The sequence below is a fragment of the Spermophilus citellus genome (genome assembly GCF_964194105.1).
Source record: "Spermophilus citellus genome assembly, chromosome: 1".
NCBI lineage: Eukaryota > Metazoa > Chordata > Mammalia > Rodentia > Sciuridae > Spermophilus > Spermophilus citellus.
In genome coordinates, this window is record NC_138182.1 from 192,004,862 (window position 1) to 192,019,714 (window position 14,853).

At 37.8% G+C, this 14,853-nt stretch overlaps 1 protein-coding gene and 1 pseudogene across 4 annotated transcripts in view; one reads left to right on the forward strand and one right to left on the reverse strand.

Annotated features, from left to right (window-relative positions):
• Window positions 1-14,853, reverse strand: part of CTNNA1 (catenin alpha 1) — a 175,488-nt gene that overhangs the window by 148,821 nt on the left and 11,814 nt on the right. For all 3 annotated transcript variants that reach the window (XM_081309444.1, XM_081309445.1, XM_081309446.1), the window contains 2 exons: window positions 5,126-5,232; window positions 2,674-2,869 (listed from right to left, as the gene is read on the reverse strand). In XM_081309444.1, coding sequence (XP_081165570.1) covers window positions 2,674-2,869; window positions 5,126-5,230 — 301 coding nt within the window. In that variant the 5' untranslated portion in view covers window positions 5,231-5,232. The remainder of the gene's footprint in view (window positions 1-2,673; window positions 2,870-5,125; window positions 5,233-14,853) is intronic.
• LOC308652491 (small ribosomal subunit protein eS27-like) lies at window positions 3,503-3,657 on the forward strand (annotated as a pseudogene). The gene has a single exon. The product of its transcript is annotated as a small ribosomal subunit protein eS27-like (transcript).

Genomic DNA, 14,853 nt, shown 5'->3' on the forward strand with positions numbered 1-14,853 from the left:
ACATGCCTGAAATCCCAGTGATTGGAGGTTTAGAGAGAAGAATCACCAAGTTCAAGATCACAAGACCCTATCTAAAAAAATAAAAAGGACTAGAAATGTAGCACAGTGATAAAGTGCCCCTGGGTCCAATTCCCAATCTGCAAAAATATAAAAGAAAAGGGCTGGGGATGTGGCTCAAGTGGTAGCGCGCTCGCCTGGCATGCGTGCGCCCCGGATTCTATCCTCAGCACCACATACAAACAAAGATGTTGTGTGCCGAGAACTGAAAAATATTAAAAAAAAAAAAAAAAAAAAATTCTCTCTCTGTCTCTCTCTCTCCCTCTCCTCTTTCTTAAAAAAAAAAAAAAAAATTTATATATATATATATATAAAAGAAGCCAGGAGAAAGGCATGGAGTAGATTCTTCCTGAACCCCAAGAAGGAACCAAGCCTGCCAAAACTATAATTGCATATATATTTTTTGGGGGGGGAAGGTGGGGGGCAGTGCTGGCAAGCACTCTACCAACTGAGCTATATTCCCAGCCCTCATATTTTTTTTTAATATTTTACTTTTATAGTTGGACACGATACCTTTATTTATTTATTCTTATGTGGTGCTGAGGATCGAACCCAGGGCCTCACACACACAAGGCGAGTGCTCTACCTCTGAGCCATAACCCAGTCCCTAATTTCATATTTTTTACCTCTACAACTATGGAAGAATAAGTTTCTATTGTTATAAGCCATCAGATTTGTAATAATTTTTATTCTGGCAGCCCTAGGAAACTAATATAGCCACCCCACTCATATTAAGAAATTTTAATAATTTCATTATTTTTAGTATTAGAGATATTTATCTTCAGCCTGAAACTGAAATATTCACCAAATAAGATTTATATATATATATATATATATATATATATATATATATATATATATATATTAGTTCTAGATAGACATGATACCTTTATTTAATTTATTTATTTTTATGTGGTGCTGGGTATGAAATCCAAGGCTTCACACATGCGAGGCGAGTGCTCTACCACTGAGCCACAACCCCAGCCCCCAAATAAGGTTTTTAGTTCACAAATTCAGAACAACTGGAAATGTCATCTCTACCAAAGATACTCCTCCTTTTGGGTACTGTCACAAGGATGAATTTGACTTAGACTCCAGTGGCCTATGTACTTTGCTATTTAGGGCACCAGAAGTGAAGTCCTCTTAAAGGCCAGTAAAGCACTGTCTATATTAGAGGCTCAATTCACCTTAGCTGATATCCAATGGCCTACAAAACTTACATCTTTGTTGAATTTCTCCTACTAGAACACAGGTCTAACACAGAACTACAGATTTCAATAAGTTTACCCTCAGTAGGGCACAGTGGTATATGCTTATTATCCTTGCTACTATGAAAACTAAAAGTAGGATAGAAAGTTCAAGGGCAGTCAAGACAATTTACTGAGACCCAGTCTCAAAATAAAATAAAAAGACTGGGGATGTGGCTAATGGCAGAGCCCTTGCTTAGCATGTGCAAGGTCCTACGTCCAACCCTCTGTACTGCACCAAAAAAAAAAAAAAAAATTATCTTCCAGATTTAAAGTCTTCTTTTCAAATTTACAGTGTAACAATGATAATTTTTCTAACATTAATTACTGGTAAGGTGTGGATTAACTTACCATTTTACCTATTCAATTTTGAGTTGACAAAAACATGATTCATGTAAGCCAAGATATTTTTTTAAATGAGTTGATAATTTTTTTATTTGTTCTTTTTAGTTGTACATGACAGTAGAATGTATTCTGACACACATACATGGGGTATAACTTCCCATTCTTGTGGTTGTACATGATGTGGATTATACTGGTCATGTATTCAATATGAACATAGGAAAGTTACGTCCGATTCATTCTACTGTCTTTCCTATGCCATCTCCCTAACCCTTTGTCTAATCCAATGAATTTATATTCTTCCCTCTATATCAGAGAGAACATTTAGCCTTTGGTTTTTTAGAATTGGCTTATTTCACTTAGCATGATAGTTTCCAGTTCCATCCATTTGCCAGCAAATGCCATAATTTTATTTTTCTTTATGCCCAGATATATTTGTGTCAAACTCAAACCAGTACAAATATGCATAGATGATTTAACATACTAATGTGAAAGTACAGGACAATTTCTAGGGTATTTTCAGAGTAATGAATATTATCAAGCTAAATGTTTCACATTATCCCAATATCATTACTATGAATTAAGAAGAGGTATCACAAGAAGAAAGATAAAACTTCTGTCACTTTTATACCCTTTAGAATTGTGCAATAACATTTCTGTGACTTAACTAATTCTTGAAACACCCAAGAGAAGTAGATTCAGACTCTCCAAAAAGATATTTCTTTGTAAGCATATCTTCTGATTAAAATATGCGCCTGTACAATTAATTATACAACTCAAATAAATATTATAAGTTACTGAATAATTAAGTAGCAAGCACTGACTACTGACCACAGAAAATTTCCTCCAAAGATGGCTTTTGCAGAACCTGGGGATGTAACCCAGTGGCAGGGTTGCTACCTAGCATATACAAGGTCCTGGATTGCATTCCCAGTGTGTGTGTGTGTGGGGGGGGGGGGGGGGGGGTAATGACCAATTTTCTATAAAGGCTTTCCTCTATATAAAAAAAAAAAAAATATTGACCTACCTTGCTTTCGAACATCTTCTACAGCAGCCACAAGCTCCTCCTTGAGAAACTGACTCTCCTTTGCAATTTTATCCCCCTTCTCCAAGAAATTCTCAGTTGCTTGTTCAACAGATGCAGCCAAAACGTGGGCCTTCTTAGAACGACCTCTCTTTTTATTAGAGGGTCCCTTACTGTTGGTGTTTACCAGAGTTGTAACCTAAAGGTTTCATTTTAAAAATTAATTAAATTGCAGTCATTTAAAATGAAAACAAAAGAAAGACTAACAACCTAAAAGATAGCATCAGTAAATTATTCATAAGGAAACATGGCAGTATGCATTAAATAACAACTCTTACCATATTTAAGATATAAAGCAATGATACTAAATTTAGGTTTCAAAATAACTTAGCTTCCTTAATGTGTAAGATAATATACAAATATAAATATAAATGTGTGTGTGTGTGTGTGTATAGATGTACCAGTGATTGAACCCAAAGGCGCTTAACCACTGAGCCACATCCCCAGCAGCCCTTTTTTGTTTTATTTAGAGACAGTTGAGTTACTAAGTGCTTCACTAAGTTGCTGAGGCTGGCTTTAAACTTGTGATCCTCCTGCCTTAACCTCCCAAGTCGCTAGAAACAGAGGCTTGCACCACCATACCCAGCAATAAAAAATATTTTGACTTTACAAATTAGGAACTTGGGAACACAAAATATTGATTAAAATGGTATTATTTTAAAATAACTTCTGAATCATTGTCTCTGCTGATTGGCTAGAGATCTGTTTAATCCTTCCTTGGAAAATAAAAAAACATAAGAAATGGCTAGTTCAAAGTCCAAATTCTTATTTTATGTATGTAAAATGTTCAGGTTGCAACAAGATTTCCACAGTTCTCAGCCATGCTCAGCGGTTCTTTGTGTAGGTTGTTTGACACTGTTGTACCAGCCTATAAGAGGAAAGGCCAAACTCACAGAAGGTTGTTCATTTAGAAGAAGAAACTGTTAATGACGTACAACTTCCTGAATTTGTGTTTTCTCACAAAAGCCTTATAAGTTCAGTATTTCTATAGTTACCCTACCAAGATAATGTCATTATGTTTGATCTCCAATTTTGGTGTTTTTTCAACAAAGTTTTGTTTGTAAGCAAAACAAAAAAAAAAAAAAAAGAAAGAAAGAAAAAGAAATAAGTTAAGATATCTCTCTTCTATGTCACCATGAAGTTCTAGAAAGATTAACAATATGAGGGGGCTGGGAATATAGCTCATTTCGAAGATTGCTTGCCTAACATGCACAAGACCCTGGGTTCAATCACCAGCATCACAAATAAATAAATAAATAAGTTGACAATGAGTTTCACCAGAAAGCCACATTTTGTCATTGTTTCAATCTTTACAAAACATTTTTAAGATAATTTGCTTCTGAAGTCTGTTCAGTTTATTCTCACAAATCTTAGCAATTAATTAGTAAAGGTTATTAAAAAGAAAAGAGTGACTACCCATAGAAGCCTACTGTGATGATGCTTTAAGTCCCAGAATACTAATCAGTATTAATATGTATAATACCTTATGATCCGTAGGTTGAAATGATTAAGGATTTGTTATAGTGTAAATCTGCCAAACAAAAGACGTACTGACGGCTATAGTACATGGGGTCCAGAGAGTAAATATTCCACTCTTACCATACACTCCTATATATAGATATATAAAATACTAGTTTACATCTGTAAGTTGGAATAGAATTTTTTTAAAAGATTGTCAAATGCTACTCACTTGATATATCTCATTCTCTCTCACACATACATGTAAACTATACCAAAATACTAAAAGTGCATAGCTAATTACTGACAATTGATAAATGCCATCACATTATGATACATGTATTTGTAACAGAATACCCAAAACTATGCCCTCAAATTCAATTACCTGCTAATTAATCCTACACAATGAAAGGGCATTAAGCTGGGGGCTAGGGTTATGGCTCAGTGGTAGTACACTGGTCTGGTATGTGTGAGGCACTGAGTTCAATCCTCAGCATCACATAATGATAGATAGATAAAATAAAGGTATTGTGTCCATCTACAACTAAAAAAAAATATTAAAAAAAAAGAAAAGAAAGGGCATTAAGCTGAGTAAGGAACCTTAACAAGGATCCATATCACAACTTCCTTGAGTTTCCCCTTTAAGGAAGGGTGAAGTTCTCTGCAAAGTGCCAATATCTAAAAATCTGCTCTATAAACCAACAGCCTCCACTATTGGCAATACGACCGACTCAAGAAAATTGTAGCAATGTGTTGTAACGAATTAAATAAATCTCGGTATCAATATTCAATTATTAGATGAGCCAAATCATATAAGAACTATCACACTAAATTCAACCAATCATATTAAGACTTTGAAAGAAATAACCTTGGTCTACTCAAGCCTACTGCTATAGAACCATGCTACAACTATGTATTTGTGTTTTCAGATTCTTACCTGTGTAACAAGAGGCTCCAATAGTCTTTCAACTGCCAAAGTCCTGATCTCTAGACTTTTGGGGTCCCATTTGAAGTTTATGTTGCCTGTGTGAACAGCAGTCATTTCTAAGAGAGAAATCAAAGGCCAAAGTCAGGCAAATATCAAAAACAATCGTGAAATATACATATAACAAATATTCTCCAATTTAAAGACTTTTATATAAGAAAAGCTATATATATACAAGGTAAAATAATTATAACTAGCATGCACATGAGACCCAGTAACTTTTACAACCTCTTAACAATTTCGAGTTTACAAACATTAAGGGTACAACAAGTACTCTCAAATATATAGAACTTTTCCCTTTGGGCAGCTCTGTTACCTAGACATTTCTATTTCCAGTTTTCCACCCTACCTTTAGAAGCAAGATGAAAAGCTAACATGAATAACAGCTTTTTTTTTTTTTTTTTCCTTGGGCTGGGAATGTAGCTCAGTGGTAAAAAGCTTGCCTAACTGCACAAGGCCCAGGTCAATCCCTAACCCAAAAAAAAAAAAAAAAAAAAAAATCTTCTTAAAAAAAAAAAAAACTAATACAAAAGATTCTAATTTTTCTTACTCCACAACAGTTATACTGCAATATTAGTTAAATAGGTATGCATGTGCCCAGAGTCCCAACTACTTGGGAAGCTAAGAATTGCTTGAGCCCAGGAGTTTAAGACCAGACTGGAGAAGATATCAAAAAATTAAAAAGAACAAGAATAATGAGTGCAACTACTTATAACTGAGAAACTGATGTGACTCCATTTTTGAAAATAAATAAATAATACCAGCTTCTACCTCGAGGCCTGTCCTAAGGAAGGGGGCATGACCCTTGTCCTGGGAAAAACCTACAAAGCACTCCTAAGTACATACCCATCGTGCTGAATTGTTTGTCTGCAAATAACAGGAGAGATCTGTGGCGCCAGGTGTCCCTGACTTGGTTAGGCTAGGTGAGGACCATAGTAACCCCCTAACAACCACCAATCAACTTGAGACAAGGAAAATACCTGGAATGCCAGATGACCCCTAGTAGTTTATGGTGGTTAATAACATGTTGAGAAACCATGTAGTTTAGCATGTATACCCCTTGTGGCCTAAACCAATCAATTCAAAGGAATCCCCTTCTTGTACTAACCAATCACCCCTACCCAACTTGTTCCTGCCAGTGAATGACCTAATCAACATTAAGATTTGTTGTTTGATTTTCCCGCCGTATGGAATGATTTGCTGTGTGATGTTGTGACGCATAGAGTATCCCCCCAAAACCTATAAAATCTCACTGGACAAAGGACCAAGACTCACTCCCTGGGACCACTGCATCGGGAACGGCTGTGAGTCCAGGCTGGAGCTTGCAATAAAAACTCTTGTGTGACTGCATCGGATTCGGCTCCGGGAGGTCTACTGGGGTCCCATGAATCTGGCATTACATAACCAAGTACATAAATACCCTTAGAATCACAGGTTATGGATCCTCAAAAGAAAAAAAAGAAGCTGGGTATTGAGGTGCACGCACACCTATAATCCCTGCAACCTGGAAGGCTGAGGCAGGAAGATCACAAATTCAAGGCCAGCCTAAGCAACTAGGTCTTTTAAAAAATGAAGTTTAAAGGACTACAGATATAGCTTAGTGGGAGAGTACCCCACACACACATTCAACCCCCCAATACCATAAATCAAATCAACTTAAATTTTCCAGTAGCCACATTTAAAAAGATTTTTAAAAAACTGGATGAAATACATTTTAATATATATTTAGCCTAACATATACAATGTTATCATTCTAAGATATAATTAATATTTTCAAATTAGAGATACTTTACCTAATCTGTAAGTATTCAAAATATGGTATCTATTTTATACTTAGAGCAAATCTCAACTTAGACATGCCACAATTCAAGCATTCAGACTAGACAGTGCAATACAGACCCTTTTTCAGACTCTTTCAAATTCAAGTAATATAACTGAAAAGGTTACAAAGGAAAAACATGTTAAGCTAGGTGAAGCAACTTGGGAGGCTGAAGAAGGAAGATTTCAAGTTTGAAGCCAGCCTCTGCAACTTAGCAAGGCCCTAAGCAACTTGGCAAAAGCATCTCAAAATAAAAAATAAAAAGGGCTAAGGATACCATTCAGTAGTTAAGTACTCTTGGTTCATTCCCAGTTTAAAAAAAAAAAAAAAAAAAGATCGGGAGGAAGGAAGGTAGATAGATAGGTAGAAAACACATTGAAATGTACTTAAAAACTATTTTACAAACAATGTGTGATACAGTAATATATTTTTCTATATTAACACATTAAATAAGATTTGACGAGGATCTGACAAGAGGTCTCTGATAACTACTATGAAGTAAAGAAAATGAACATTTGAGAAACTAGCCTCTACATCAGAGCAAAGCCTGTCCAAGGAAGGGGGTGTGACCCTTGTCCTCCTCCCAGGCACATACCCACCCTGCTGAGTTGTTTATCTACAAATAACAGGAGAGATCTGAGGAGCCATGGTCCCAGACTCAGTCAGGCTCGGTGAGGACCCATAGCAACCCCCTAACAACCACCAATCATCATGAGACAGGGAAAATACCTGGGATGCCAAGTGGCCCTCCCAATAGTTTATGGTGGTTGATAACATGTTGGGAAACCATGTAGTTCAGCACGTACACCCCTCGTGGTTTAAACCAATCAGTTCAAATGACTATCCCTCTTGTACTAACCAATCACCCTTACCCAACTTGTTCCCACTAGTGAATGTGCTAATCGTGTTTTAGAGTTGTTTTATGATTTTCCCACGGTGTGTGATGATTTGCTAAGAGATGCTATGATGTATGTTAAGTCCCTGCCTTCCCAAAGAGTGTATAAAACTGCTGCAAACCCTGGGCTCAGGGTGCGTGCGGAGGACGGAGCTAGCTCACAATAAACACCTCTTTGCTGCTTACATTGATCTTGATCTCTGATGGTCTTTTGGGGGTCCCGAATTCAAGCAGAACCCATTGTTTTCAAGATATTGTCTTACTGTTATTGCAAATATGAAAAGCACTGATATTCCTGACAAAATTATTGGTACAGCTGAAAACTCTAGTTTGTTGCCTACGTTAATAATGGAAGGTTAATTATAACAAATTAAAAAAATAGAAGGAAATGCTAAATTCCTGTTAGAAGAAACTGAAAACATAAACAAAAATTTTTCAGTCCCAATTGAAAAAATTGATCAACTCTAAATTAAGAAAGCTTAATATGAATTTTAAGTTTATAGGAAGTACAGGGGATACAGAAGCATGTTAAGCAACACCATGAGAAAGTAGATAGATCTAAAAGAGTGCATTTCACAAGAATCATACACCTTCAAAATGTCAACATAAGGGAAGGGATAAGTGAAGGGAAAGCGAGGAGATAGGCGAGCAAGAAATGAAAGGCAGAGATCAGGTAGATATATACATGAGAGTTTATTTGTTAGAGTTGACAAAGGCCATCTCTCCATAGATGGAGAGAGGCAACACAGGCTTGGGGTTTGAGACTTTTATGGGGGAGGCTCAAGGATTAGAGCTGGGTTGGTCCTAACACAAGCGGTTAAGGGTAGGGTTGGTATGAGGGAGTTGTGTAGTGCCCTTGGGCGGGAAAGAATACTGGGAATGCAGGTGGTGAAATGTTGGGTTATGAGGGAGTGGTGAGACTTTCTCAGTGAGGTCCTTGGGCAGGAAAGCAAAATTTTTCTTAAAATGGCAGCTATCACTTAAGATGGCTGTCCAGATGACCTTACAGTGAAAAGCCTATTCTAGACTACTAGACTCAAGAGATAAATGAATCTAAAGCAATACATGAACCTCGATTAAACCCTGAATTGAAACAATTCTATAATATTTGTAGGAACTGGTAAATCTAAGTTTTATTAGATATTTTATATTATAGAATTATACAGATTTCTAGGCATAATAATGGAATTCTGGCTAAACAGAAAAAAATGACTATTTTTAAGAAATGCATTCTGAAATATTTAGAAGTGAAATTTCAAAATGTCTGCAATATTTATTATTCAATAAAAGTAAAAATGAATACATAAAGACGGATGAAAGAAATATAAGGCCAAGCACAGTGTAGTATGTGCCTGTAGACCCCATGTACTTGAGGTCTACAGGCACATACTACACTATGAGGTTAAGTTGGGAGGATCACTTGAGCCAGAAGTGTTCAAGATTGGTCTGGGCAACATAGCAAGACCAAGGACGGACGGACGGACGGACGGAAGGGAGGGAGGGAGGGAGGGAGGAAGGGAGGGAGGGGAAGGAAGGAAGGAAGGGAGGGAGGGGAAGGAAGGGAGGAAGGAAGGAGGGGAAGGAAGGGAGGAAGGGAGGAGGGAAGGAAGGGAGGAAGGAAGGGAGGAGGGAAGGAAGGGAAGGGAGGGAGGGAGGAAAGGAAGGGAAGGAAGGGAGGGAGGGAGGAAGGAAAGGAAGGAAAGGAAGGAAAGGAAGGAAAGGAAGGAAAGGAAGGAAGGAAGGAAGGAAGGAAGGAAGGGAGGGAGGGAGGGAGGGAGGGAGGGAGGGAAGGAGGGAAAGAAAGGAAGGAAGGAAGGAAGGAAGGAAGGGAGGAAGGGAGGAAGGGAGGGAGGGAGGGAGGAAGGGAGGAAGGGAGGGAGGGAGGGAGGGAGGGAGGGAAGGAGGGGAGGGAAGGAAAGGAAGGAAGGAAGGAAGGGAGGGAGGGAGGGAGGGAGGGAAGGAAGGAAGGAAAGGAAGGGAGGGAGGGAGGGAGGGAAAGGAAAGGAAAGGAAAGGAAAGGGAGGGAGGGAGGGAGGGAGGGAAGGAAAGCAAGGAAAGGAAGGAAGGAAGGAAGGAAGGAAGGAATCATATATAGCTATACCTGCTGAATCTAGGTAAAAGACATTTGGGTTTATGTTCATAGAATTTTTCTTTTACTTCTTTGTATATACAAATTTTCTAATTTATAAAACAGGGGAGACAATGCAGAAGTTTACGGAAAATATTCAAAATTCAAACTACTGAATATAAAAAAGTGATTTCCAAATAATCTGAAACAGTGCATGGTAGTACACACCTGTAATCCCAGGACTTGAAAAACTGAGACAGGACTGCAAATCTAAGGCCAGCCTCAGCAATTTGAAAAATTGCTGTCTCAAAATTTTAAAGAGAGGAAAAAAAAAAAAAAGGGGGAGAGTGGGGAAGGCTGGAGATGTAGCTTAATGGTAAATTACTTGCCTAGTATCTGCAAGGCCCTGAGTTGGATTTCCAGTTGTAAGGTCCTTGCTTAACATCTGGATGGCACTTAAGCCACCATTTTAAGAAAAATTTACCGATTTCCCCACCCAAGGCCCTTTCTGAGAAAGGCTCACTACTCCCTCATACCAACCCCACCCTTAATCACTTGCTTTAGGACCCGCCCCAGCTCTTATCCCAGAGCCTGCCCCAAAAAAAGTCATGGAACCCAAGCCTGTATAGCCTCTCTCCATCTATGGAGAGATGGCCTTTATTTGTCAGCTCTGACAAATAAACTCTCATGTGTATCTCTGCCTGGTTTCTGTCTTTCATTTCTCGCTCACCCATCTCCAGGTTCCTCACTTTCCTTTCACCAGTACTGGGAGAAAACAGGAAGGCAGGGTGGGAGAGAACGGGAAGGAAAAAGGAATCATAGAACCACAGAAATGGAAGTGCCAATCTAGATGTGTTTGTCTAATCTCGTAACACAAAATGTCAGTTTCCAGAGAATTTATTTCACTGATGTGGGCAAATTTGTCCTCTATACTCATATTATGTCAGGCCTATACTTTGTTCTTTAAAGGTTATTTGTCCACTAAACTGATCAACCCATGTCAGTAAACCTTAGGAAATGGAATGCTCTAGACTGCTAAAGGGCTACAGGCAGCTCAATAAATGTCATCAAATGTCACAGATAAGACATTTCAGAAGAAATTATTTGCCTCATGGATCCTGCATTTCTAAGCATATCAGATACTACTTCAACACAAATAAGACAGTGAATATTTCAGGATTGTAGAGGGAGGGAGCCAAGAGGTAGCAATAAGTAAAGCTAGCTCCAAGTGAACATTTAGGTTACATTTGTATTTAATTAATCAAGAACAACATACCACAATTCACTTTCCCAAAGAAATACACTCTCCTATTTTTTTCTGGGTCTTCTGTTCTCCTAATTTTGATACTTTAGAATACAAAATATTAGGGGTAGAGGTGTGCTTGGGATTAAACCCAAGGCCTTGCACATGACAGGAACATGTTCTACTACTGAGATATACCCCCAGCCCCATTGACTTCTTAACTTAAAAAGTGGGGAATTGATCTCATGAAAATCAAAGGGAGATCAGTAGAACAGAGGAGGAAAGAGACCAGGGGGTATAGGAAGAGGTGAGAGAGGGGAGAAGCACTAGTGAGTGATAGTAGCCAAATTATATTGTCATATTGTGTACATGCATGAATATATAACAACAAATCTCACTATTATGTAGAACTACAATGCACCAATAAATATATATATATATATATGGGGGCGGGGGGCATGCAGAATATAGACACAATAATAAACTGCAAATGACACCTGGCCTCTCCAGGTGAGTGTATTTTGAGGGGAATGGGTGACACTGAGAGAGGCTAAGCCTGCCAAATCAGTAAGTCTGTGCCTTGTTGCCCATCCACTCTAGGCAATTTTGTTATCTGGAAGATCCAGGATTACCAGATCATCTGGTTTTCTGAGAAGCCAGAAATGTAGATATTTACATGAAATCTCCTAATGTTCATGTCAGCAACAATTCCCCCCACACACCAAAAAAATTTTTTTTTAGTAATGTGGATTGAATTCAGGAGCACTCAACCATTAAGTCACATCCCCAACCCTATTCTGTATTTTATTTAGAGACAAGGTCTCAATGAGTTGCTTAGCACCTCACTTTTGCTGAGGCTGGCTTTGACCTCGAGATCCTCCTGCCTTGGCCTCCCCAGCTGCTGGAATTACAGGTGTGTACCACTGCACCTGGCTGCCAAAATTTTACCACTGTGACAAACATGTTTGGGTACTATGATTGCCCTGTTGGTCACCACTCTGCGATCTCTGAATAAGATTCTCTCCCAAAGTCTCTTCTAGTTCAGAACTCCACATCCTCTTAACTAATGTCTCTGAGAAGGTCTTCCTCTTCCTCCATAAAAATTCACCAAGCCCTTACTAAAGGGATTGGAACAAAGTACTCCATCTCTCACATTGAGAAACCTGAAATATACTGACACTTGAAAATTAAAAACTCATTCAGTGTGTTTTCAAGACTTTCAATAACCATGATAGAAGTAGACTGCATCTTTAATCAAAAGCCCTGCCAAGAATGACACTAAACATTATTAATCTATACAACAGAGCCAAGTTATGCTTTTGATGACCCCAATCCTTAAAAGATTTCCAAAAACAAAAGCAGAGAGCTTAAATATAAAAAGAATGTGTTCTACAATAACACAAGCTTATTGGTACCAGTTTTGTCACTTACTTGGGGAAGCCATTTCACCTTTCTGGATGTTAGTTTTCTCATCTATAAGATAAGAGGATGAACTGTATATTCCTTCTAGCACTGACATTTCATATCTTAATAGCTTTTGAATTGTTTTATTAAACCAAATTAATTTTTCTCAGGCTTAGCATGTAGTCTTTCTATCTATATTTTAAGTTTAAGGATAATAACTATGCTTATACTTCTTCATATTCCTTAAATTGCTGGCAAGGTACTTGACGTAAAGCAGTTTTTAGCTGAACTGAATTTACGCAACCAGAAGTGAAAATATTTACAAGCCTACCAAGAAATAGTTCCTGCTTTAATCTTTGTCATATCTTCTGGTTTTCCACAATTAATGGCATTGTTTAGAGTAGCTGAACAAATAATTTTTAAAACTCTGGCAGTTTCTAGTTTTCCAATTAACTTACAGAGTACTCCTTTGCAAGATCTATTACAAAACCTACAAGAGCTAGCCAACCTTAATTAATGACAGTAACTTTAAGTTTTTCCATGAGAGATTATGCTTAGTGGAACTAAATAAAAAGTTAAACTGTAGTTATTCAGTCTTCATTACCTTAAAAATAGCAATTCTGGCTATAAAGTAAAATATACATTCACTATAAATTCAGAAAGGTGCAGAGATGCAGTCCTTTGGCTAGCAATCTGTAAAATAGAAAGGGAGAGGAGAAACAACAAGGAGAAAGTAAAGGCATAGTTCCATCAGAAACAAGAAAGCTGATTGTTGGCAAACTGCCTCATTTGTGCAAAAGAGCTACATACCTTCTCAAAAGACATTACAAGTTCATTTACAACAGAATGGCCACATCATTCTTAAAATCTATCTACTCCAAAGCTTTAGTCTATACTTACAATGCTGTTCAATGCCAATTTTTTTTAACAGCAAGGTTAAGTAAATGAAGTGTCAGAATAGTTCATTTAAATGCAAATCAGGAAATTTAGAAATTAAAAGTACCCAAAGCAAAGTTAACAGTCATACTGTAAAAGATACAGTGTTGCGGATTACTTAGTGCTGTCATAGGTATGTCAAGTTTCATGTTCACTAAGTAGGGTTAAGACTAATATTGAAACCTCAACTCTCAAATCTCCTGGTAACTGGGGGCAGAGGTTAACCCTTATAATTAAGGGGGGGGGGGGGAGGGTCCTGACTTTATGACTAAATTTCCAATCCCCAATCTATCATATTCCTCTTCTAAACTACAAACCAGTTGGAACTGAGGAGAGGGATAAGAAAATAATTGATATAAAAATGAAGATGGTCCACATAAACAAAGAGAAAACTTTTTTCCCCCATAATTATGGTCTCTATTTCTAATCACAATTACAATATCACCATCCAAAAAATATTCTTAAGACTTGGTCAAGGGGCTGGGGATGTGGCTCAAGCAGTAGCGCGCTCGCCTGGCATGCGTGCGGCCCGGGTTCGATCCTCAGCACCACATACAAACAAAGATGTTGTGTCCGCCGATAACTAAAAATAAATAAATATTAAAAAATTCTCTCTCTCTCTCTCTTTAAAAAAAAAAAAAAAGAATGTCTTCACCTTCTTAAAAAAAAAAAAAGACTTGGTCAAGGGGCTGGGGATGTGGCTCAAGCGGTAGCGCGCTCGCCTGGCATGCGTGCGGCCCGGGTTCGATCCTCAGCACCACATACAAACAAGGATGTTGTATCCACCGAAAACTAATAAATAAATATAAAAAAAAAAAAAAAGACTTGGTCAACCATGAAAGCCAAATACAATCACAGTAAAGTTTCCCACCTACTGCAGAGTAACTGAATCAAACGAGCAATCTATCATTTGTATGTAATCAAGCCATAACATATATTTTATAACAGGCATTCAAATGTCACACAGTAGAAGTTGTTGCTCTCCTTCCAAATACACAAGACTTGGTGGGCATGATGGGGCACACCTATAATCCCAAGGACTCCAGAGACTGGTATAGGAGGATTGCAAGGTAGAAGGTCAGCCTTAGCAACTCAGTGAGGCCCTAAGCAACTTACTGAGACCCTGTGTCAAAATAAAATATAAAGAGGGCTGGAGATGAGATAAAACACCCTGTGTTCAATCCCCAGTACCAAAAATCAAAACAAAACCAAATACACAAACCTATGGAAAAAAGGATACTTGACTAGATCTTTAAAGAATAATAATAGTAAAACACTTAAAAATCACTCTTTATTTTGTTCTCTTATATTTTTT